This window comes from Ostrea edulis, chromosome 8 (assembly GCF_947568905.1).
Source record: "Ostrea edulis chromosome 8, xbOstEdul1.1, whole genome shotgun sequence".
Classification (NCBI taxonomy): domain Eukaryota; kingdom Metazoa; phylum Mollusca; class Bivalvia; order Ostreida; family Ostreidae; genus Ostrea; species Ostrea edulis.
Genome location: NC_079171.1, coordinates 3092596 through 3119040, shown reverse-complemented (window position 1 = coordinate 3119040; position 26445 = coordinate 3092596). Strand labels below are relative to the sequence as shown.

The 26445-nt window shown below is 36.2% G+C and overlaps 2 protein-coding genes across 8 annotated transcripts in view; both read right to left on the bottom strand.

Moving 5' to 3' along the window:
• The window catches only part of LOC125660929 (disintegrin and metalloproteinase domain-containing protein 10-like), a 61980-nt gene extending 57971 nt beyond the window's left edge, over window positions 1–4009 (bottom strand). For 2 of the 3 annotated variants that reach the window (XM_048892753.2, XM_048892751.2), the window contains exon 1: window positions 3375–4009. In XM_048892753.2, the coding sequence (XP_048748710.2) occupies window positions 3375–3432 (58 nt within the window). In that variant the 5' untranslated portion in view covers window positions 3433–4009. The remainder of the gene's footprint in view (window positions 1–3374) is intronic. The other variant, XM_048892752.2, reaches the window with a different exon arrangement.
• Window positions 4010–14785: 10776 nt separating this feature from the next.
• LOC125660927 (uncharacterized) overlaps window positions 14786–26445 on the bottom strand; it is a 33961-nt gene continuing 22301 nt past the window's right edge. For 3 of the 5 annotated variants that reach the window (XM_048892741.2, XM_048892747.2, XM_048892744.2), the window contains 10 exons: window positions 25450–25537; window positions 24323–24468; window positions 23876–23932; window positions 23567–23667; window positions 23134–23301; window positions 22250–22400; window positions 20885–20938; window positions 18191–18349; window positions 17014–17139; window positions 14786–15696 (listed from right to left, as the gene is read on the bottom strand). In XM_048892741.2, coding sequence (XP_048748698.2) covers window positions 15332–15696; window positions 17014–17139; window positions 18191–18349; window positions 20885–20938; window positions 22250–22400; window positions 23134–23301; window positions 23567–23667; window positions 23876–23932; window positions 24323–24468; window positions 25450–25537 — 1415 coding nt within the window. In that variant the 3' untranslated portion in view covers window positions 14786–15331. The other 2 variants (XM_048892743.2, XM_056147829.1) reach the window with 2 other exon arrangements.

The following is a 26445-nucleotide window of genomic DNA, read 5'->3' as shown; positions in this document are numbered from 1 at the left end:
TTCCCCTTTTGATACGATGAATAGTAACGTTTACCTTAACAATAAGTTAAATTCCTATATTTAGCACACATGCAACAGTATATAAACACTGCTAGCAGTTTTTGCTCCATCCCTAAGGCCCCGAGGGTGCAGGAGTCCTGAAACTTACAATTTATGTCCCCATTGTCCCAAAGATGCTTCATATCAAATTTGATACGAATCGGAATAGTAGAACTTATCAAGAAGAATCTAAAAATGTCTTCTGTTCACACAAATAATGGACTATTTTGGTCCCACATCGTCTGTCCCTGGAATCATGAAATTTACAATTTCAGAACCCCTACCCCGGTGATCATGAAATTTACAATTTCAGAACCCCTACCCCGGTGATCATGAAATTTACAATTTCAGAACCCCTACCCCGGTGATCATGAAATTTACAATTTTGGTACAAGCCTTCCTGCTCTACAACTCACGCATTTAGTTTTCTTACACATGTACAGTGGTGGAGATTTTTGAAAACTTTTTGGCCCCATCCATGAGGCCCTAGGGGTCAGGAATCCTGAAATAATTTACAATTAATGTCCAAGTAGTCCCAAAGATGCTTCGTACAAAATTTAAAAAAAAAAAATGGAATAGTAGTTATCAAGAAGTTAAACAACGTGGGCTGTATAAACAGTACAGGGTTTGACATTAACTTTTTTGAGCACTATCTAGATCAATTGGCTACGTTAAATGATTTTTGCTAGACCTGACCTTACATCCAATAACCAATAACCAACTGATGATTCTCCATATCTAAATACTTAATATAAATGACAAACGTTAAGTTTGAACTAAAATGCATTAAATTGTCTCCAAAAAATCTTTAGTCTCGCCATTCAATTTGATTCTTTTATTTTCAAACATATTTTCAGTTTCTTTAAATTCTTACTGGCATGGAAATTCTTTAATCCATTTAGAATAAAAGGAACACTTCTAGTATACCGGTCCCCAAAATATGGCGCTAAAATGTGTGCCGCCAAAGGCGGTTTAGTATATATATACGATCACGTTAGCGATCAGTAAAATCGCTAAAACGGGAAAAAATCACAAAAATAACCCCAAATTCGAATTCCTTGTTAAAAATGAAGTTTAAAAAACTGTTTTTTAAATCAGTTTTTTAAATCCGAAATGAAAAATAATGCAAGAAGACGTACATTTTTTGTTCCAAAATAAATGGAATCCGTTTTTGAGCAAAAGGGTCACGTGCGCTTTGTATACGTAATTCTCATGAATATTTGTATGATACGACGTCACTGGTGTTGATGTAAACAAACTGAACAGCTGATTTGCGATGAAAATGCCTCTAAAAACTGAATTTTTTTTCATTTGTGCTGATGCAAGAGAGCTGATTCACTAGGATTATCAGTTTTGATAAATTTGGACGGCAAAATATGTGGCAACGGAAAATTTGGATTAAAGGATTCGTCATATTCAAGCGACGGATTTATATGGAGATGTTCTAACCAAAATTTCCATCAGGACTGGTAGCTGGTTTGAAAAGCACAAATTAACGCTGGAAAAAGTTCTGTTAATAACATATTTCTGGGTATACAAAGCTAGTAAAAGTTTCGTGAGACACGAACTTGAAATTGCAAGTCAAACTGTTGTTGATTGGTATAATTATTCCAGAGAAGTGCATGCATATTTAAGAGAAGAATTCAGACAAAATAGGAGGAGTGGGATTTTTTTTTTTTTTTTTTTTGAAATTGACGAAATTTGGTAAAAGAAAATTTCACAAGGGACGGTGTCTGGGTTTTTGGTGGCACTGAAAGGGAGACGAAAAGGTGCTTTTTTACAACAGTGGTAGATCGAACACGAGAAACTCTGCTTGAAATAATAAAAACCAAGATATAGCCCGGTACAACTATAAAAAAAATCTTACAGACTCATTAAATCTGTATATGACCCTCTCGATACTCGTACCCAACCTTACTTCGGAACCCATGATTGCCAAACAACGACTAGTTCTTCAACCCCTCGATCTGATTAATGCAAACAACAGCTTATAGATGATTTTAGGTTGTAAGGTAAGATAATTTTAACTACATTTGACTTGTCGGGGGCTGCCGCCCCCAAGCCCCCGCTTAGTATACTCAAACGCCGTCGGGCTTTTATTTTTATCGCACGATTTTCATTGCTCAGCATCCGAGGCGAAAATGCAAATGGCGGCGTGTTTACATTCCGCTTAGCAACGGCAAGGGAAATAACTGTTCATGCAGAGTCGCGTGCTTCTGGGGACCGGTATACTAGAAACTTCCCGAATAAAATGACCTCATTACAATATTTTTTAAAAATTTCTATTTCATAAGCCCTGCTTTGTTTCTTCCCAACATTTTCCTTTTTTCTCTTTCTTGGAACATATTTAGCTTTCCTTGAGGACGAGAATTCGTATTTGAATATTATAGACATTCCTGCACATAAGTAAACACTGAAAAATTGCTGTTTACGATTTAATTCATTAATTTGATGAACACTTTCTTATATCATGTATATATTCAATTCAAATGAATGATCTGTTTTTTAATGAAAATGAATTCAATAATTCTATTTAACCAAAACATTACTTTACACACATTAACATTGTGTAGATGTCGTAGAACATCACTTCCGACCACGATTTATTAGAACTAAGAATATAGATTATGTCATCATGCAGTTCAAAATTGCTCGCAAACTCTTTACAGTTTGTTTTTTTTAAAGAATAAAATATCTTCTCATTTAAAGTAAAGTTTCTTAGATTTGTTTATTTTTTAAACACGACCAGTCGGACTAGTAAATCGACATTTTACCCGACTAGACCTATCATTTAGTAGACTCGGTCAGTCAGATTTGCCTTAGTGTCAAACCCTGCAGTACATATTTTAATCTGTACACATCTCAGAAATGCTTGTACATTTGTTCATGAAGCTGTATTCTGTGTTAGGATACCCAGATAAAATGAAAATTGATGGCCAGTGCTCAGCATATGCATTTAAGTAGGCCAATCATCAATTCGGGTGTCAATTTTCATAATCAAAGTTAATTTTGTAAAGGTGAAGAATACAAAATTACCATCGTGCGGTGTTTGATTTGGAGCTAGTTTTGTTTCTTCCATGGCGAGGGGGCGGGGGTCGTCATACATCATATTTTGAGAGTGTGTACATGTGTATATCAACTTTTGTTCACTTATTTTGCTGTTCATTGCTGTTCATTGCTGTTTAGGCCGATAGAAAACATTTTCTTTTTATCGGCCATACTTGTGTTTCCAAAAATCACATCACTTTCATTCATCTATGACGCCTCACAATAAATATACACCCCACCCTAGATTATTGTATCGCTATCAGCCGACAGCCAGCGATAGAACTTACCCGCCAAACATGGCGTCCAGCAGACGATCAAACACAGAACAGCGTGTAAAGTGCGCATTGTAGATTGTTTCCCTGAGAACTGACACCAATCAAAAACTAGGCTTAATCTTTTCCAGTAAAATACGTCTGTCGGTTCAGTTTCTCATCCCTTCTTTTTTAACAACTAATAACAAGGAAGTTTGACTTTACAACACATGCGCACTGTAGATGTACACAATAAATCGTGACGAAACGCGGGTTCCGGTTTATAAATAGATTGGTGATTCACCTTCTAGACGAAACCCGAGAACATGACATGTCGACCCAAACTTCAATCACACCGCAAAAAAAAATTAATTAATAAATATAGCCGTTTCATAGTAATTTCTTTAGATATATGAGTAGGTGCGTTGTACATAAGTGGATCTATCATCTAGAGCTATGCCTGAAAATAAAAACGTGGCACTGTTTTAATGATTTCATTAAGAAAAACTACCCTAATGAATTATTTTCTAAAAAAAAAAAAAAAAAAAAAAAATGAATTATTTTCTACACATATTGTAATATAGTTATTTATTCAGTTAATACAGCCCATCTAAATGTAACAATGAGATAAATATACATAGACCTGTATTGAAACCCCCTGATCAAGACTAACTAGTGTTCCTCTCTTGAGTTCCACGTGTCCATTTTCTTGCAGTCTTGTTGAACTTAGTTTTAAACTCTGAGCAATATTTCAAGGTTGTTTTTTTTTTCGTTTTTTTTTTGTTTGTTTTGTTTTTGTTTTTGTTTTTTTTATAAACACAACAAATGATCACTTAAATGGGTGATATTGTGAGTAGCTCAGTGTACAATACATAGTTAGTAATTAATAGCAAACAATATCTATTGAACAATAATACAAAAAGCACCATGCACACGCGACAATTCAGCATTGCGTGCACGTGATGCAAGAGCATAACGCATGAAGATTTTTTTCCCAGGGTAGATCTGTGTGTTATGAACCCTAGAACAGCCAGGGTAGATCTGTGTGTTGTGAACCCTAGAACAGCCAGGGTAGATCTGTGTGTTGTGAACCCAACAACTGAAGTAATTTATAGGAACTTGGCTATTTGTAGTAGTAGTTTTGAATGTATTTTTCCCTTAGAGAGGAGTATTTAGGACATGGAAGGATAAAATAAAATTCATCCTCAATTTGTTGGGCGTCACAAACATCACATAATCTATGCTGCCTGCTTTCTCCCTGGTATAGCATTGTGGGTGTCACAAACATCACATAATATATGCTGCCTGCTCTCACCCTGGTATCTTTCAGTTTCAATATTTAAACAGTGCGAGGAAAGTCTAATGAGAGAGATATGTTTTTTAAATTGTTGTGAATTGGTTTTGATAAGTATATATGGTTGGATTCTACAGAAGTCGTGATGTACAACTTAAAGTGCTTATAAACAAATCAGTAAAATGATTTTAAAAACAGGGATATAGAATATTAAGGGTTGTATAACTATATACTTGTATGTATAATTTACTCCTTGTCGCTTTCAAATAAACACATCTATAAATAAGCCAGCTGTCGCGAATACTTGGGGTACAAAACTGCCAATCTTTTTGACTTGACAAAGGCACCGTCCCTTGGCACCCCCTGTATTCGTGACAACATTTTATAATATTGTTTTATTTTCCTACCCATGTAACATCCTTGTTGTAAATCGCATTTCCAATCAGTACTATAAGCCAACTCAAGACCAACATCAATGTAGAAACCCTTAACATGTATATATGGTATACATCTGTATATCGTATTGTGTAGTTCTATTTAATTGTATACAATACTCAAGTGTAACAGGAAGGGAGAAAATGCAACGGACCAGACCGGGATTCGAACCCGGCGCCCCCTAAATCTCTAGTCAGGTGCTCTACCAACCGAGCTAACTGGCCACCGGTGATCGAACCCGGCTGACTGCTACATTCCTCCCTCCTTAAATGTCTTAACACCTGAAGACATCAACCCAGGATCTTTATCCCCTGGCAGGCATTTTCACCTGTCAGTTCCAGGCCGGGCTGGTCTACGGCACCAAATGTAACAGGATGGGAGAAATTGCAACGGACCAGACCGGGATTCGAACCCGGGGGGCCCTGAATCTCTAATCAGGTGCTCTACCAACTGAGCTAACTGGCCACCGGCGATCGAACCCGCCTAGCTGACCGCTACACAAGTAAGCTGTCTTGAATATATAACATCTGTATATGGTATGCATGTGTATATATTTTCACATATTGTGGTATCATGTATTTATTTTTGTGTATACTATAAATAATCTGTCTCAAACACTTAATTGGGGTACAAGACTACCAGTCTGACCGGCTTGGCTCAGGTACCGTCCCTTGGTACCCTCTGTGTTTGTGACAACATTTTATAATATTGTTTTACTTTACTTTCCATATAGCACACTTATTGTACAGTACATTTCCAATCAGTATTGTGATGAGAATTCAATACCGATGTCAATGTAGAAACCCTTAACAGGTGTAAATTGTATCATGTAGTTATAATGTTTAATTGTTAATTTGTATATGCCTTGATTGGTGAATCAAAAAAATATTAAATATATAGGCCTACTGTGGGAGCAGTATAAGCCCCCCCCCCCCTTCCCCCGATGACCGGTTCAACTGAGTGCAGTTTAAAAAAAACAACAACAACAACAACAAAAACATTTTTAAGAGTTTTACCATCTTCACAAGTCAAGGGTTATTGATTCGTTACCTCGCAGGAAACGAATCAATAACCCTTGACTTGTGAAGATGGAGTTTTACATGAATGCATTAGACTCTTGTAAATATATGTCTAGAATTCTATTTTTGTGTGCATGCATAAATTGGAAAGTGTTCAAAATATCCTGCCTCATCCAAGACTCTCCTAAACCCAACTCGTTCACTAGTAGTTTATATCACGTGGTTCACTAGTAGTTTATATCACGTGGTTCACTAGTACATGTAGTTTATATCACGTGTCCAATCTATGCTTGAACCTGATCCATTTTCTGCATCATGTCGTAAGTATTCATAGGATGATTTTAATAAAATGCAGTTTCCAGCATTTAGTACTAAAACACCATTATCACACTATCGTATGCAGTAGAAGAAGAGCAGAGTCATTGAATTACTTTATTGGGAGAACTTAATGTGTTCCAAAAATCCTTTAAATTTGCGTCATTTTACTAATTTCACCTTATCAAAAATGATAGAAAATAGTACAAATGACTTCAATAGGAGACATATTTCAAACCCTATAAAATCTGTAAATGGGCTTCGCCCCCTGGGTCCCCACCAGGGTTTTGCACTGGACCCAATGGTAGCCTGAAGACTGTCCCCAGATTCCCTGCCTCATAAAGTGGCGCCCCCCGTAACCGCAATTCCTGGATCTGCCCCTGCTAGTTAATGGTTGGAGCTCTTTCGCCATCAGGGTATGTTAGGTTCTTCTTTGTTTCTATGAAAGCAATGATATCGCAGTTGTCGCTCTAAATCATATTGCTAGTATCTAACAAAGTGCATGTTTAACTTTTATTGCAGTTGCACCAAAGAAGCTTTGATTTATAGATTACAACTTTACATTTGCTATACATACCAGGACTAAAGTCCATAACTTAGGTAAGTTAATTATTCTATTTAAACTGTTTAAGCAAAATAAAAGTCAACTTAAGCAATAATATAAATAATTTATTTTTTAAATTATTTTTTTCATTTATTAAATATAAATAAGTTCGGGGGATCACTTTTATAAAATTGTGATTGATGTGCTTGAATATCATTTGATATAACTTATGCATATATAAAACATATATAACATGTATATATGTATTTGACGTGGTGTACTTTTTCATGTCAGTTTGATATGTGGTTTTCTGCTTGTTACAGGGCATTTTAATTTATGCTATTTATTGTATAATTAGGCCTAACTTTGCCAGTGAATGGTCTGCCATGGATGAAATATAAACAAACTTTTAAAATGGATTTACGCTGTTGTATTTTCTCATCAACGCATCGTGAGTTTCATATGCAAATATCTCGAAATGGACGGGAGCAAAGAATATCTAGACAAGAATGTAATATTTCATGCAGGCGCGTAGCTGCCTATACTCAAGTACGAGAGAGCGCGCGCACGCGAGAGAGAGAGAGAGACACACACACACACACACACACAGAGACACACACACAAACACACACACACACACACACACACACAGAGAGAGAGAGAGAGAGAGAGGCAGAGAGAGACACAGAGAGAGAGAGAGATCTTTGCCGTTTAAATATTTGCGCCTCTAAAAGAAATGCATTATGCATACTCCCGGTTAATTATAGTTTAAATAGTATGATAATGTCCATTTAATCAAATTTAAAGTCGTTTTTTAATTTCAAATCATCACTTAATTAAATGTACATCATATACTCAGTATACACATGCAGGTAGACGAATTGGGATATTTTTGTTATCAGTAAAAACCATATATACCAGGCGAAAACAACAAATAAGATTCGTAAAACGAATGTAAAGTCTTTCCAAGTACACACGTGAGTTGGCATAATAAAGCACCTCGGAAATTATTTAAATTATGAATTCTTTTGGGTTTGGAAATTGACAAGAAACCCAGCCTGTTTTTATGCACAAAAATAGGGGATTTTATTGGTAAAACCCAGGAGCTTCCGGGGACCTCTCCCGGGCTATGAACTGGATCCTCTGGGGGCCTTTGCCGTACTTTGCGTACACTTCATTTTCTTTCTGGCTGCGCGGCTATAAATAAATACAAATTTTTTGGAGGAAACATGTAAAGGAAGTTATGAAGTTCACCCCCCCCCCCCCGCGCGTGTGTGTGTATGTGTGTGAGATAATGATTTTAGAAATTCGTTTACAAACTGCGCAGGGTTTCCCGAAACTGACGGAGTTGGGGACTTTATGTATTTTGACATTCACCTTTAAGAATCAATTATTATAGACATGATTTGATTTTTCCTCTTTTAATAGTACGCACTGATGTGTAACATAAACTAAATTTGAAAATTTTAGGGGGTGCACCCCCCCCCCCCTCTAAATCTTTCTGAGCATAAGTCTTTTGATTTTACGAAATGCTGACCCCTTCATCATGTATGTAAAGTATTCCCGTTCCGTTCCGCATTTTAACAACATCCCGTGTTGAGAATTTTCTGGATCCACCACTGATTTAAACGCTCATCTCTCAATGTTATCAAGAAGAACAACTATCACACGATCACTAAAATTCTACAAGAGCTGTGAAAACGGAGCACTGGATGCCGAATCTGAAGATTTTGGGGATATTTGCAAAAATGACTGTCAGGTACAGTACTATTAGGTACTATTGAATTGTCTGGTTATTTATCTAGAGTTGCAGAAAAGAAATATTTAGACGTAGTTTTACATTCAGCCTCGCGAGTCTGCATGTGAACGTAAATGCCTGTGGTGGCGGACGCAGACAATTTTGTTAGGGGAAGTGGTGCGATCCACTTTTTTTTTTTTTACCTTTTCCACACAATAAGTTGAGGTGGAGACCCTAAAATGGCCAAAAAAAAAAAAATATTAAACAAAATATTCAACTAAAAATCCCTCTAGATCCGCCACATGCAGGTTTTGATCATAACTGTCTCCAGGGGTCAAGGATGAGGTAGCGTAACGGGTTCTATTGTTAGAAAATAGAATTCATGATATTAGATATCTTCTGAATTATTCTTAAGACCCACAGGGGTATGTATAGTATGTTATCTGATATAAACTTCAAGCTGTTTGGCGTCTTGACAGAACAGGAAAAGAGATTTTATTTTCTGTTGTAGAATGAGTTGAGTGGAATGAAATGATGAACCTCCACATCTCTATGTACGTTCACACGTGTTGCAATCGCGCATGCGAGCTTATCCTACACTTGGTTTCTGAATATTTGATTGATTGATTGAATATTGTTTAACGTCCCTCTCGAGAAATAATAGTGGCGGATCAACCAATGAGATCACTTGTTTTACGATTCAACATGGGGATCAGGCGCGGATCCAGAAATATTTTCCAGGGGGGGGGGGGGGGTCCGAACCTTTTATAATAACAGTCAACTCATTTTTCTTATAAATCGTTATATTGTAAATTTTTTATCTTTACAAATTCATGGGGGGGGGTGTCCGGACCCCCCCCCCCCCCGCCCCCCCCCCCCCCAAACCCCCCTCTAGATCCGCGCATGGGGATTTTTTAGTATAAAGGGCCACTATTAAAATAAATTTAATATAATTTTTTAAGGGTCACCTGAAAAGAATCTGTTTATTCTGAAACTGAAATGAATGATCCAATCAAGTTTGATATGTTTTTTTTTTTTTTCTTTTCTAAATTCCCATGGAAACTGAAAACATAATAAATGGAGCGTTTTGAATGTTACACGCTGGGTAAGAGAGGATACGGACTGGAATTCAATTTCTGATATTAATAACAATTAAGATTGGCAGCGAGTCTCTCCCGATACCAAATTTCTCTCGTCACAATCGAGTAAACATTTTTACAACGGAGTTTATTCAGGTGTGTCAAAACACTGAAAGACAGTGACATGAGAAGCGACGTAAAATAATTGAATAGGTGTTTTGACAGCCTCTCGAGTGGTTGAGATTACTGAAACAACTAAATCATTTTTTATCGTCAAATATTCAAGGTGCATCTTTCTTTTTGTAAAAAAGTGTTAGGAGTAAACAAAAGAACCAACGACAGTATGGTATATTGTGAACTTGGCAGATTTCCACTTTATGTTAAAAGAAAATTGAAAATTTTTAAATTCTGGTTAAAAATTAAAATTTAACCGTAAATAACTGTATTTTGAAAGATTGTTATGAAAATATGATTGTAAACAATGACAGCTGGATTGTTAATGTGAAACATGATCTGTCAAGCATTGGTTTAGAATATTTGTTTGAAAAGTCGTGTGTGAATCAGCTTAAAGATTATGAAATAATAGAATTCAGAATATTGGATATTTACAAACAAAACCTTATGTCGTCTCTTTCAAGTTCACCAAAAAGTGTTCTTTATCAACATTTAATAGATAACTTTTGTTTACAATCATTGTTATCATTTCAAAAGACCAATCAACTTAAAAGGGAAAAAATTATCATTAATTCAGAACGTCTTCACATTCTTTGAATATTGAAAAAGGCAGGCACAATAATGTTTTAAGGACTGCGAGGCTTTGTAAATTATGTGATTATAATGATATAGAAGATGAGTTTCATTTTATCCTGAAATGTCCATTTTACAAAGATTTGAGAAAGAAATATATTAAAGGATTTTCTTACATAAAACCAAGTGTCTTTAAATTAGTTCAGCTCCTTAGTGTAGGCAATACTAAAGAATTTGATAACTTGGGAAAATTCTTAGTACAAGCTGTGAAAATACGAAGTTTAGCATTGTAAGTCAATAATGTAATTATAGTATTTTTCTAATAACATGTGCATATCATAATGTGATTACATGTATATTATTCTATATTTGTAATTTCTTCTCCTCCTATCCACTCACCTGTTGTTTATCTTATACAATTAGATATATTGTGTATACACATGTACACGTATTAGATGTATTCTGATGAGTTGTGTAACTCAAGGATAATAAAGAAAGAAAAAATTCAAGTTTGATTAGTTTACTTACAAATTACAGATAAACCAAGCCGTAAAAATATTAAAACTCTTTTGACAATTTGTACGGATTGAAAAAAGAGAAGTTGTGAATTAATTATTACATACAATTGATAGCATCATATCTTATATATCTTGAAAACTAAAACATGTTGTTAAACGTTACAGAACAAAAGTTGTAGGCGATAAGACCTATTTGACGATATTACTGTTTAGGGGCCAATCTCTTGAATAAGGGGCCGAGAAGAATTAAACAACAACATACATGTTCTTATATCTTGTTGAGAAAACAAATTCTGTTTGGTTTATTTAGTTTGATATATATTGATTCAGTATAGGTAAATAAATTATTATTTAACAAAAAATTAACGCGATACACTTTCGACACAAAATAGAGCAAAATCAAAGTACTTAAAGTACTCGTGGGAGTTGAACATTGTGGAAATTCAGTTAGAACAGACAGCACTGGAAGGGGAGGGGAATAAATGACTGAATATTATCATGATTTTAGATACAAATCAACTGTTGTTGTTTTTCAAAGCGTTACAACAGCAAACATGGATAATGGAAGGCCCATGGACCACAACGCTCCTCGAGTAACTGAAGTCGTGTTGTTGTTTTCTAGAATTTCACCCCTTTATATTCTCATGAAAAATGTGACCACATATTATGGCCCAAACATTCAAATCAATATGGTTATCAATGCCTTGCAGTTATGAAGAAGTTTTTCCCCTGTATATATACATTCAAGTTTAATCCTAGTTATAGCTAATTCTAAGGATTCATTACTTGAAAAGGTAGTCCAATATGCTAAACTGTCACCTGAGTATACTACAGTCCTGTAGAGGATCAATGGAATGGAAAATAATTGTATAATAACTCAAAATAAATGAAATGCAAAAAAATTAAAAACTGTCGGGCATCGGAAATGCACAAGCTGAGTTGCACAAGGAATGGGCATAGAGGGAACCGGCAGAAAAGTTTTCAAGAATTATCAAGCAGGGAGCAAAATTTTGCGTACATAAATTTCAGCCGACTTAAATCCTTTGTGACCTTGACCTTTAACCCTTGACCAAAATCAATAGGCTTCTTTGTCTCATCAAGGGCGATAATCCATCTAAGTTTAATTGAGATCCTATAATTTGTTAAAACATTATAGTGCCGAAAACAAAATTTTCTCCAAATTTCAGTCTATTTATAGCCAGTGACCTTGACCTTTGACCTAGTGACCCCAGAATCGATAGGCTTCCTCATCTTACTGAGGGTGACAATCCATCTAAGTTTGAATGAGATCATATAATTTGCTCAAGAGCTATGGTGCGGAAATGAAATGTTGATGCGTGCCCGCCTGCCCGCCCAAAGGCACTTCATCAGATCATAAGCCGAGTTTGACTTCATCGCAACTCCGCTAAAAATGAAACACTAGTCAAATAATGTTATTTATTGCCAAGGTATTTGGGATATTATACTGTGGCTCAAACAGGGGGTGAATGAACCTGACAGTATGGAAAGCATATAGTGGAATCAGACTTGTGATGCTGGAAATCTATAGTGATCAATAAACTATACATGTACAAGATCCATAACTATTTTTTTTTTCAGTTTGTGAGGGAGAATCCTCATGTCTCTTTCATCAGTAGACAAATAAACAATGTGTTTTGACCAGAGCAATTTCCAATCCTTTTTGCAGCATAAATTCAACATTGTGGCAACTGGGTTAAACTTTGATAGTGAAGTAATACATGGCAGCACCTTATCCCATGCTCTTAAAATTTCTGTTTGACACACACTCATGACATCCACTCAAACATTAGAGAGTGCAGCAAAATCCCATTGTAATAGGGGATTCAAAATGGATAACTGGTACAAAATATGGTACATACTATTAAAAAAGGATAATGAATTTGACATATTGATGTCTTGGAAAAGGAAATTCTGACATCGGGGCTCTAAGCGTTTTCAAACATTGTCATTTGATAAAAGTGTTCTACATTTTTAAAAATAGAGATTAATATGTCTTTACATACATAGGTGAGAAAGTTTCCATTATTCCTAGTCGAGACATACCATGTATGCGCAAAAAATTCATAAACAAATATCACACTACTCACGTAGAAAATGTGGACCTTACCGTCATCAAGCGCAGCGAAACACGCCATTTCGAGATTATAGTCGACGAAAGCTCGGTAACAGTAATGAATAAGGTACACTCATTTTGTATCTATTTTGTGACTTTCTTTATTAAAAGGAACAGTTCTCTAATGTGTAACGTGCAATTACTACGTAATTCAATAACTTGAAGCATGAAGCAGTTTCACTTTGCCACCGGATATAAGAAATTTTATTTCGTATTCCGATCCCAATCGAAAGTTGTTGACTGGGAATGACGTGTTTTAATTCAATCTACATGTAACATCAAGCATCTTTTATATCACATTAAAAAAAATCCCAAATATATACACATACACAATGTTGTAGAGTTATTTCTTGTAAATTTTCTGAGGTTTCGCACCATATTCGATATTTCGCGCCACGGTGTCAATAGGGCTTGTTTGCAGTTGTCCTTCGTTTCCCTATCAATGTTTATAGGTGACGCTGCGCTACAAACGACAATTTTCAACCTTATCTTTTATTTTTCTATGTCTATCAGTATCAATTTGATCGAAATCTTGTATTCAAATTGATTTGAATACAATATCATTGCATTTATTTACATGTCAATTATCAAAATTAGATTAATTCAGAAAAGTTACATGGATTATTTAATGGCGGATGTTTATAAAAGTTTATGTTGATTTACCTAGGAGTAAATCAGCTGACACAGAACCCCCACTGACGACCACTATACAATTCAATACAAATTACTGCGCAGAAAAGTGCGTGATGACCCAGGGAGATTGAACATAGTTCAACTCCCAAAAAGTATGCGCAACATTTTGAATCGGCTTTGCTGCTAAGTGCTAAAATTGTTGATTACTTATGATACTCACGGCCGTAGCAGTGAGGGTTCTTTATCGTGCCAACGCATGTCCTGACGTGGGGCCTCCTTTTGTAAGGTAATATCTGAAAGACCCGTGATTCTCACTTCTAAATGCCGAGCGTTTGGCAAGGAGCAATCACTACCTTTGTAAACAGTAATCGAAAGAATTTGCGACAAACTAGCATTGTAATGGTCAAACTAGTTATAAAGTTACTGCGATGTCTTTTAAAAGTTCATCGCAAACTCCTTCAATAGATTAGGCTTCTGCATGCACAGCAATCTGATTAAAATAAAGATCTCTCATTTTGCGCAAGCGCAGAGAGATCTGACAACGACCCATAGTGGGTCATGTTCTGTGACGTAAATATTACCTTTGTTTTAGCCAATCAGATTTGAGCTTATCACAACCAGAAAGTTTATGAAGTAATGCTATCGGAAACACACCAGCGTTGTAAAACTGTTCTCTCAGCTTCTCTATTCCAAATAATCCTTTAACTTTCTCAAATGCATCAGCACGCTTGATTTTGACGCCATCTTCTCACGCTATACGCAGCTCGAAAGTAACAATTATTGTGATTGGCTGTTATAATTAACTTTTATGCAAATTATTGAGGTGATGTTTACATCACAGAACATGACCTCTATGGGTCGTTGTCAGATCTCTCTGCGCTGTGCGCTATATGAGAGATCTGTATTTTAATCAGATTGCATGCACAGTAAAACAGGCAGTAATCAGGTGTGCAACTAAAGTTTTGGATGAAAAATGATTTCAACACTTGAATGAATATAATTTTCTTTATTTCATATTTTCCACCCTTTTTTCTATCGTGACAATCATAAAACTGATGTATTTTCTGTGAATTTGAGACCAGGACTGAAAAATAATGAGCCTGGTTTACACGATTATCTCTAAATCGTCACACGATTTCGATAAATCCGTATCCTCATAATACAGTCACGTGTTTATCACACCACTCGATAACAACTCACTTTCACTTTCACATTGTACTGTCACGTGTTTATCACACCACTAGATAACAACTCACTTTCACTTTCACATTGTACTGTCACGTGTTTATCACATCACTAGATAACACTTTACTTTCACTTTCACATTGTACTGTCACGTGTTTATCACACCACTAGATAACAACTCACTTTCACTTTCACATTGTACTGTCACGTGTTTATCACACCACTAGATAACACCTCACTTTCACTTTCACATTAGCCATTTGATATGCTGTAGATGATGAAATTTAATGCTCGGGAACAATAATGAAGATCGATTGAAATGTTTCAAGAATGTCATTGGTTTTGATCTCTTTTAAACATTTTCCTGAAACGAAGGGTTTTGCCGACCCGTGTACACATCCGGGTGATTGGACATCAATGGTGCTCTCTCTGAAAATCTGTTATCTTGGTGATTCTGGTGTTTCTTCCGTTTGACAACTTTTGATTTCTTCTGCATCCGTTGTAGAAATTGGGGTTCTAAGCTTCTAGCTTCTGCAACCAAGTGTTCTTCATCTGGGTCGAGATCACGTGACAGGAAGGAAATGGATGTCCGGTAACTCTGACCGAATCTGTATGGCGCACGCGCAATGAAGTGGGACAAAGTGGTGAACCTGTGAACCAGCATGCAGAGGAATTGAAGAACGAACAAAAATCCGAATACAACGAGGAAAACCAAACCTGAAAAAAAAAAAAAGAATAAAAAAATGAATGTAACGAAACCAAATAAAAAAAAAACATGTGAAGAAAAACTATCTTTAAAAAATATCAATATGATGAGGTGTAACAGAAAAATATCAATATGATGAGGTGTAACAGAAAAATATCAATATGATGAGGTGTAACAGAAAAATATCAATATGATGAGGTGTAACAGAAAAATATCAATATGATGAGGTGTAACAGAAAAGGAGAAATACAATGGACTCTATAAACCAGGATTCAAACAGGTGCTCTACCAACTGAGCTAACTGACCATCGGCAATCGAACCCGGCTAACTGACCACCGGCAATCGAATCCGGCTAACTGACCACTGGCAATCGAACCTGGCTAACTGACCACCGGTAATCGAACCCGGCTGACCGACACATCCCTCCCTGGAAGACACCAAAACTGGATCTTTTTCCTCTGACAAGACAAACATTTACATCTGTCAGTTCCAGGGGTTGGTGTAAGGCACCAAATGTAACAGTAAAGGAGAAAATGCAACGGACCAGACCGGAATTCGAACCCAGGCCCCTTGGATCTCTATTCACGTGCTCTACAAACTAAGGTATCTGCCCACTGGCGATCGAACCCGTCTGACCGCCATAAAAGTATATATCTGCCATCCACTTTTCAAATAATTATGTGAGATCTTAATATACAGTAAACCTGTTACATGTTCCGTCTTCATGTTGACAATTATGATTTGTTTCTTGCCAGAAAGGAGTGTGGGTGTCATGAACTTGCAAAGTCAATACAACAATCTAAGAAGTCAATACAACAATCTTACAAGTCAATACAACAATCTTAGAAGTCAATACAACAATCTGACAAGTCAACACAGCAATATAACAAGTCAACACAGCAATCTGACAAGTCAACACACCAATATGACAACCCAGAATGGCCGAGTAGTTTGACTAATACTTGACTTTCATATGTGCCCCCTTTCGGAAATCCTAAAATCCGCGACTGATTTGTGTTTGGTCAACATAACAATCTGACAAGCCAAGCTGACAAGATTATTTGTTAAGCAGACATAAAAGTCTGACATAGAATTAAAGGAATGTACATGTAAGACAACATCAGTCACATGCCATCCAAATTGACCGATGTTATTTATTCATTTATTTTCTTTTTCAGCAAAACCCATTTTTGTACATTGGCAGATCCAGGATTTGCTTGTTAATTTTTTTCTAATTTGACTGCCTTTTCTGTGTCCATTAAGTAATGGTATCTTCATTTATCATTCTCCCGGGCAGGATTACTAGGCGTCACTGAAGACGACTTACTGAGAGGATTGGTTCCCGCCACCTGAAGGTCGATGCTGCTGGACAAGGTCATGATGATGACAATCCACAGACAATTCACAATACCGGACACCATCAGCCACTCATTACGTAATGACGCTAACTTTGCTACAAATAAAGAGAGATATTGCATCAGTCACTCGTTACGTGATGACGCTAGCTTTGCTACAAATACACAGATTCATAGCACCATCTCTTTTACAAACACAGTAAAACACAGTAAAACATGTCTAATTTGGACAAGCTTAAAACAAGAAGGAATTTTCCAGTTAAACAACATCTGGAATGTACAATGCAAGGTGAAGATAACGAACAGTGATCAATCTCATAACTCTGAAGATAACAAACAGTACTTCTTTATAATATCAACTCAAAAGTTTGGTGCTGGAGTATAATTTCTGTATGTGTAAGATTTAATTATTTGGGGCAAAGAACCATCACTGCTACTTTTCTGAGCAAAAGCTTTGGAATAAATTCGCCAGACTTTATCTGAAGGCGTACCAGGGGAAAAACTCTTAAGGGACTAAATTAAAGGAACAAAATCATTTGATGAATATGAGTTTTGCGTTAAAATTAAGCCTCGTGAATTGGGCAAATACGGACACCTGGACACACCAGAGGTGCAATTAGGTGCCTCTATCGACCTAGTGTAATTGTTGGGTCCTTTCTCCTCAGTATTTTAATCACAGCCGCTTGGATATTCTTTATTGACTAAGATTCCATATCAGTTATTGAATTGTGACGTCATAAAACGATTTATTGATTGATGTACATATTGTTTAACATCTCTCTCAAGGATATTTCACTCATATGGAGATGTCACCATTGCCGGTAAAGGGCTGCAAAATTAGGCCTATGCTCGGCGCTTAAGGCCTTTGAGCAGGGAGAACTCTTTATTGTGCCACATCTGCTGTGACACGGGACCTCATGTTTTTCGGTCTCATCAGAAGGGACCACCCCATTCAGTCGCCTCTTACGAAAAGCAAGGAGTACTGAGGACTTATTCTAACTCGAATGACCACAAGGTTGAAAAAGATTTAAAATGATGCCAAGTTTGAAAGCTGCGATATAGTTTAATGTTATACTTTAAGATAAATAAAACTTCACAACATGACTGAATGAGATGTATGATGTCTGAATGGTTAAAGCTAGGATTTACTTTTTAGAATTTCTTCAAATCCAAAAGCGTCAGAGCCGGGTTCCAGACATGCCCGGATGAGGTCGCTCCAGAACTTGTACTCCTCTTGATTAACACTCTTCAGCTCATGTTGATGTGACCGGCTTATCTGCTCTTTTATTTCTGTAATGATCCGCTCCTCTACAACATAAGATTGAATGCTTTATCCATTATAAATATTGATCCGCTCATCTACAATATAAGATTGAATGCTTTATCCTTATAAATATTGATCCGCTCCTCTACAATATGAGACAGAATGCTTTATCCGTTATTAATATTGATCCGCTCCTCTACAATATAAGATTGAATGCTTTATCCATTATTATATTGATCCGCTCCTCTGTAACAGAAAATTGAATGCTTTATTCGTTATTCACAATGGAATTCTTGTAAGAAGAAGCACAAACCTCGTGTAAACTATTAATTGCTTACAGGTATGGATTAATTCCTCGTGTATAATTTTTGGTATATATGTATAGATTAGTGCCTTGTGTAAAATATTTCTTGTATACATGTATATATTTGAAAGAGAATTCGGTATTGATTTCTCTTTTGATGTTTTTAGCTCACCTGAGCTGAAAGCTCAAGTGAGCTTTTCTGATCACCCGTATTCCGGTGTCCGTCCGTCTGTAAACTTTTCACATTTTCAACTTCTTCTCAACAACCACTGGGCCAATTTCAACCAAAGTTGGCACAAAACATCCTTAGGTAAAGGGAATTCTAAATTGTTAAAATAAAGGGCCAGGCCACCTTCCAAGGGGAGATAATCAAGAAAAGGTAAAAATAGGGTAGGGTCATTAAAAAATCTTCTTCTCAAGAACCACTGGGCCAGAAAAGATGAAATTTGTATGAAAGCTTCCTTATATAATGCAGATTCTAAATTGTTAAAATCATGACCCCCGGGGGTCAGATGGGGCCACAATAGGGGATCAAAGTTTTACATACAAATATATAGGGAAATCTTTAAAAATCTTCTTCTCAAGAACCACTGTGCCAGAAAAGCTGAGATTTATATGAAAGCTTCCTGATATAGTACAGATTCTAAATTGTTAAAATCATGGCCCCCGGGAGTCGGATTGGGCCACAATAGGGGATCAAAGTTTTACATACAAATATATAGGGAAAATCTTTAAAAATCTTCTTCTCAAGAACCACTGAGCCAGAAAAGCTGAGATTTATATGAAAGCTTCCTTATATAATGCAGATTCTAAATTGTTAAAATCATGGCCCCCGGGGGTCGGATGGGGCCACAATAGGGGATCAAAGTTTTACATACAAATATATAGGAAAAATCTTCTTTTCAAGAACCACTGATCCAGAAAAGCTGAGATTTATATGAAAGCTTCCTGATATAATGCAGATTCTAAATTGTTAAAATCACAGCCCCCGGGGGTCGGATGGGGCCACAATAGGGGGTCAAAGTTTTTTTTTGTTTTTGTTTTTTTTCGTTTTTTTGTTTGTTTTTTTTGGATATAGTGCAGATTCAAGTTTGTTAAAATCATGGACCCCGGGGATTGGATGGGGCCTCAAGGGGGGCATCAAAGTTTTACATACAAATTTATAGGAAAAATCTTTAAAAATCTTTTTCCCAAGAACCACTGAGCCAGAAAAGCTGAGATTTATATGAAAGCTTCCTGATATAGTAAAGATTCTAAATTGTTAAAATCATGGCCCCCGGGGGTTGGATGGGGCCACAATAGGGGGTCAAAGTTTTAGATATGGAAAATTTCTGATATGGACCAAGGTGACTCAGGTGAGCGATGTGGCCCATGGGCCTCTTGTTTATGTATAGAGCCTCAATGTACAAAATATCAATAGTAATGATATGTTCCCTCCCTGATATCTAGATAATGAATAGATATGTTCCCTCCCTGATATCTAGATAATGAATAGATATGTTCCCTCCCTGATATCTAGATAATGAACAGATATGTTCCCTCTCTGATATCTAGATAATCAATAGATATGTTCCCTCCCTGATATCTAGATAATCAACAGATATGTTCCCTCCCTGATATCTAGATAATGAACAGATATGTTCCCTCCCTGATATCTAGATAATCAACAGATATGTTCCCTCCCTGATATCTAGATAATGAACAGATATGTTCCCTCCCTGATATCTAGATAATCAACAGATATGTTCCCTCCCTGATATCTAGATAATGAACAGATATGTTCCCTCCCTGATATCTAGATAATCAACAGATATGTTCCCTCCCTGATATCTAGATAATGAACAGATATGTTCCCTCCCTGATATCTAGATAATCAACAGATATGTTCCCTCCCTGATATCTAGATAATGAATAGATATGTTCCCTCCCTGATATCTAGATAATGAATAGATATGTTCCCTCCCTGATATCTAGATAATGAATAGATATGTTCCCTCCCTGATATCTAGATAATGAATAGATATGTTCCCTCCCTGATATCTAGATAATCAATAGATATGTTCCCTCCCTGATATCTAGATAATGAATAGATATGTTCCCTCCCTGATATCTAGATAATGAATAGATAATGTGTTTCATAAGAAAGATATTTTTTCATTCTTACCTTGTCAGATTTCAGTTCTTAGTACTTTCAGTGCCTTGATTATATTCCTACCTCAAGTTCAGTTTCGTAAGCACAACCCAAGTACTTTCAGTACTTTGATTATATTCCTACCTTGAGTTGGATTTCGCAAGCAATTAATGGCATCGAGAAGACGTTGGACGTGACCTACAAGGAAAATTTTTTTTGTCATCAAAATGTTTCCAAACATGACTTCTTTAATCTTCCCACTATGCAGACATTTGATTGATTGATTGATTTTATCTTGCTTAACGTCTCGCTCGAGAATTTTTCAATCATATGGATACGTCACCAAGACCGGTGAAGGGCTTCAAATTTAGGCCTTTGCTCGGCGCTTACAGCCATTGAGCAGTGAGGGCTCTTTAGCGTGCCACACCTACTGTGACATGGGACATCCATTTTTAAGGTCATCTCCGACGACCCGTGACATTCACACCTAATGCCGAGCGTTTAGCGATGGAACTGTCACTACCTGTTTTCAACGACTTGGGTCTGTCGCGGCCGGGATTCGAACGCCGACCTTCCGCATGCGGGGCGAACGCTCTAACCTCTCGGCCACAATCGCGAAAGAGCCAAACCGTTGCATATGTTAAACTGTAAACTAAATTTCAAATCAAAATTTTCAACTTCCAATCCTGAATTTAAAAAAATTATTAAGTGTGAAATGTTCATGTCAAATGAAAATTGATATTTTGATTTATTCTTTCACGTTGGTCTGGGAATATTTCAGTACAACTTTATGATTTACACCCGATTTTTGAACATTTGTCAGTTGATCTGATTTTTACATTAACCTTGTTTGAACTTTTACGTTTAATGACATGGAATTTCAAAGCCATGTAAATTACTATTTTTATTAAATTCTCTCCTTGAAAATTGATCCATCGCGGCCTGATTAGTTCTCTACATATTCTTGTACAGTTAAGACCATTACTTCACCGCAACGTTTGGATTTTGTTTAAACGGAACGTGTATCAAGGAACGGATCCAATTCTTCTGTCTAAAATTATTCCCTTACCAAATCCTGTCCCCCAAACCCTATCCACGTAAGATTTTCGGCGCTAATTTCTTTTTAAAGATATTTCAGCCCCCGCCCCTTCTCGCTGTACAGGATCTTCTATGATTCCCTTATCTGATGGGTTGCAGTTTCAGCTCCGCCCCACTTGATCCATTCCCAGATACAACACGTATTTCTGCCAGCTATTTCAACGTCCATTCATCTCAATACTTTGCCAATCCATTTCTAATTCCAAAAATGAATTCCCATTTTCCCCCGACTGATCCGCACCTACATGTATCTTGTCACCTGATCCGCGCCTACATGTATCAATTCAACTGATCAGTCCTCCCGCTCTCGTGGATCCGCACCTATATATATCTAACTTAATTTATAATTTGCGTATCTATATCTTGTAATTAGATCAGCAGCATCCCCCCCTCCCGTGGATCCGCACCTACCTGGTTTGGTTATATTCAGTTCTTCCCTGATTTCCTGGTCTTTGAACGACTTGAGAGTTTCCATGTCCTTGATGGTCTTAATGTCGTTCTTTTTGAAGTTGGTTTTGTATTCCTCCAGTCCAATAGTGACGAGCCAGGAAGTGACGTCTTTCTGAAGACACAAATCAAATAAACCTAAACCAAGGGCGGATCCAGGAATTCTCGAAAACTGGGGTGTCATTCAAACGTTTATCGATATATCATTTAAACATTTTTAAGAACGTCAGGAATAAGGCGGGGAAATTGCCAATTGTCGACAGACATATACGGCATCTACAATTTTGATTCCTGTAAACAAATCGTAACAAATTGTGGAAGCCTGTGCCGCATCATTGACAGATTTTTTAAACGTGTAATGTTTATATATAAAAGTATAAAGTTTACACATAAAAAGTGTAAAGTTTACACATAAAAGTGTAAAGTTTACATATAAAAGTGCAAAGTTTACACATAAAAAGTGTAAAGTTTACATATAAAAGTGTAAAGTTTATAGATAAATGTATAAAATTTACAGGTTTTATGATTTTTGTAAAAAGTCATGGATGATATACATATACACAGGGTGAATTTTGGCCATCTTTTGCTTGCCCTTACGATAAATGAGGGGCATTAAAACAATGTGAATATATAATATGTGAATTCATGCATTACTTTAAGTTATCAAAATAAAACTTTGGTCGAATTGAAATATGGACGATTTTATTTGAATATTGGAATTTTTGCGCGTAATTTTGAGATGTCACCAGATTCCTATACATGTCTCGTTCCGAGGCTTTCCAATTGTGCAACAAACTCCATCTTAATTTCTTGGTCGATTTGTTTATAAAGAAATTGGAAATACAAACCGGAACATCAATGGGGATCTTAAACTCCGGAATATCCTGGATTTTCCGTAAAAGATTCCGGCGATGTGCTACTTTCTTGATTCCTAGTCTTTTAAGGTCTTTTTCAGTTAACATTCCCAGAAAATTTGTGTTTTCATATCCATTGTCCATAAATATATTGGCGTATTCCTGCAAAAATAACATTCTTAACTATTTTAAACACATTATGTGCAATAACAGATCCGGATAATTGTCAAAGTTGCTATCCAAGATGGAAATTTTCTCTCTTTCCCAAATCGTGAATGTTACAGAACACAGCATGTTCAACTAAGGGGTGCAACCTTTGTCCCTACCTCTTCTTCAGATCCGTCCTTGAAATGATAAGATTTCGATTTAAAAATATAGACATTTGTGCTATATTAGAGTCAAATTGAATTAAAAATCTTCCTCTCACCTTCATCCCTTTTGGAAGCCATTCTCTGACAGAGATGGGATTTTCTTCGTCAAAATCCTCCTCACTTTCCGTCTCTTCCTCTTCCGGTGAGTCCTCTAATTCTAAAAATAACCAATAAACTACATTCCTAATGAAGAAGGTGATACTGAACACACAATCTTAAAGATTTAATCTCTCTCTCTCTCTCTCTCTCTCTCTCTCTCTCTCTCTCTCTCCAATGGAGCTTGACAAGCTAATCAATGCGTAGTTTGACTGCTTTCGTTAAATGATTGGTTACTTTGGTATTGTGATGTCATACTCTGTGTTTACCTTCCACTTTCCCCTCCCTCAGCTGATCATCCACTCGTCTGGATTTCCGAATGCTGCCTAAGAAGGACAGAAATAACTTTTTTACGTCATCGCTAGGGAGAAAATGATGTCCTATACAAATGTACGGCAGCAAAGAAAAACGATTTTCAACTGTGCTACTTTATGCACAGGCGCGTTCCATGACCAACACAAATAACACATGTTGATGAAAATCACGTAAAAGTAATAACAATTATTGACTATCAATTGGCTTTCCATCAGTTGCCCATTTTGGATAATGTTAATTTTTACTTTTATTCCCATGGATCTACTACTCTGTTTCAAGTTTCCTCTTAATTTGCATAAAATCGGCATCAAGGCAACACACATCCAACTAAGATCAAACAGAGTTCAAGGTCATATATCAGCTACTAGTACTATTCACTAAAGAAATCTCTTAAGAAATACCTTGAAACTTAAATCCTGGAGCGATCGTTTGCGACAACCTCTGCTGCGGCTGAGCCTCGGTTTGAGATTCCCGCCGTGGACGTCGCAGAACTTCCTTCGCCTCTGGTACCGAGGGTGTTGGCAATGGTTCCGTCTTGTCAAAACAACTAAACGGAAACGTGATGAGGTGAGCTGTCATCAGTAGAATGCGATAAGAACTAGTAACGCTATGCCCCCCCCCCCCCAAAAATAACCGGTACAAATTTCGTGGTGTGACGGACATAACTGAAAATTTGTACACGATTAATAGCACCGGAAGAATCTCTCCCTGACGCGTTTGTTTTTCTTAAGCTATAAAAAGCTCAAATCATTTCTCTCATTACACTACGTACAGTAAAACACAGTTATAACGAACATGCTTATAATGAATTCACACTTATAGTAAAACAGTTACAGCGAACATGCTTATAAGGAATTCACAATTACAGTCAAACACAGTTACAATGAACACGATATAATGAATTCACACTTACAGTAAAACAGTTACAGCGAACATGCTTATAATGAATTCACAATTACAGTAAAACACAGTTACAATGCGTATTCTTATAATGAATTCACACTTACAGTAAAACACAGTTACAGTGAACACTCTTATAATGAATTCACACTTACAGTAAAACACGGTTATAGCAAACATACTTATAACGAATTCACACTTACCGTAAAACACAGTTATAACGAACATGTTTATGATGAATTCACACTTACCGTAAAACACAGTTATAACGAACATGCTTATAATGAATTCACACTTACAGTAAAACACAGTTACAGAGAACACACTTATAATGAATTCACACTTACAGTAAAACACAGTTACAGAGAACATGCTTATAATGAATTCACACTTACAGTAAAACACAGTTACAACGAACATGCTTATAATGAATTCACACTTACAGCAGAGTGATTTTCATTCCCTGTATTTTCAAAACATAATATGAACCATATTGGATAAAACGAATTACAGTTAATAATCAAAATCGAAACAAAAATTATTCTGGTCCAGCACTTTGTTAAACCTCTTCTACTTTAGTGTGTAATGTAAATATTGCAATCATGGCTCTCGGGTTTTTTCTACTTACAAGAATATTTTCCTCATTACTGTCTCCAGTCCGTCGTACCACGGCTTTTGTTCCTTTACTGTGTTGTGTTCCTTTTCCTCCCTGGTTCCTGTCAGTCAATAAGACAAGACTTATACTTAATTATACTTAATCTCATCCTGTCAGTCAATAAGACAAGACTTATACTTAATTATACTTAATCTCATCCTGTCAGTCAATAAGACAAGACTTATACTTAATTATACTTAATCTCATCCTGTCAGTCAATAAGACAAGACTTATACTTAATTATACTTAATCTCATCCTGTCAGTCAATAAGACAAGACTTATACTTAATTATACTTAATCTCATCCTGTCAGTCAATAAGACAAGACTTATACTTAATTATACTTAATCTCATCCTGTCAGTCAATAAGACAAGACTTATACTTAATTATACTTAATCTCATCCTGTCAGTCAATAAGACAAGACTTATACTTAATTATACTTAATCTCATCCTGTCAGTCAATAAGACAAGACTTATACTTAATTATACTTAATCTCATCCTGTCAGTCAATAAGACAAGACTTATACTTAATTATACTTAATCTCATCCTGTCAGTCAATAAGACAAGACTTATACTTAATTATACTTAATCTCATCCTGTCAGTCAATAAGACAAGACTTATACTTAATTATACTTAATCTCATCCTGTCAGTCAATAAGACAAGACTTATACTTAATTATACTTAATCTCATCCTGTCAGTCAATAAGACAAGACTTATACTTAATTATACTTAATCTCATCCTGTCAGTCAATAAGACAAGACTTATACTTAATTATACTTAATCTCATCCTGTCAGTCAATAAGACAAGACTTATACTTAATTATACTTAATCTCATCCTGTCAGTCAATAAGACAAGACTTATACTTAATCTCATATCAGACGGCAAATATACTACCGGTATGTTTTAAGAAAGTAAAAAACAAGTGCCTCAAAAGATTTTGTTTTTATGGCTTATCCAGG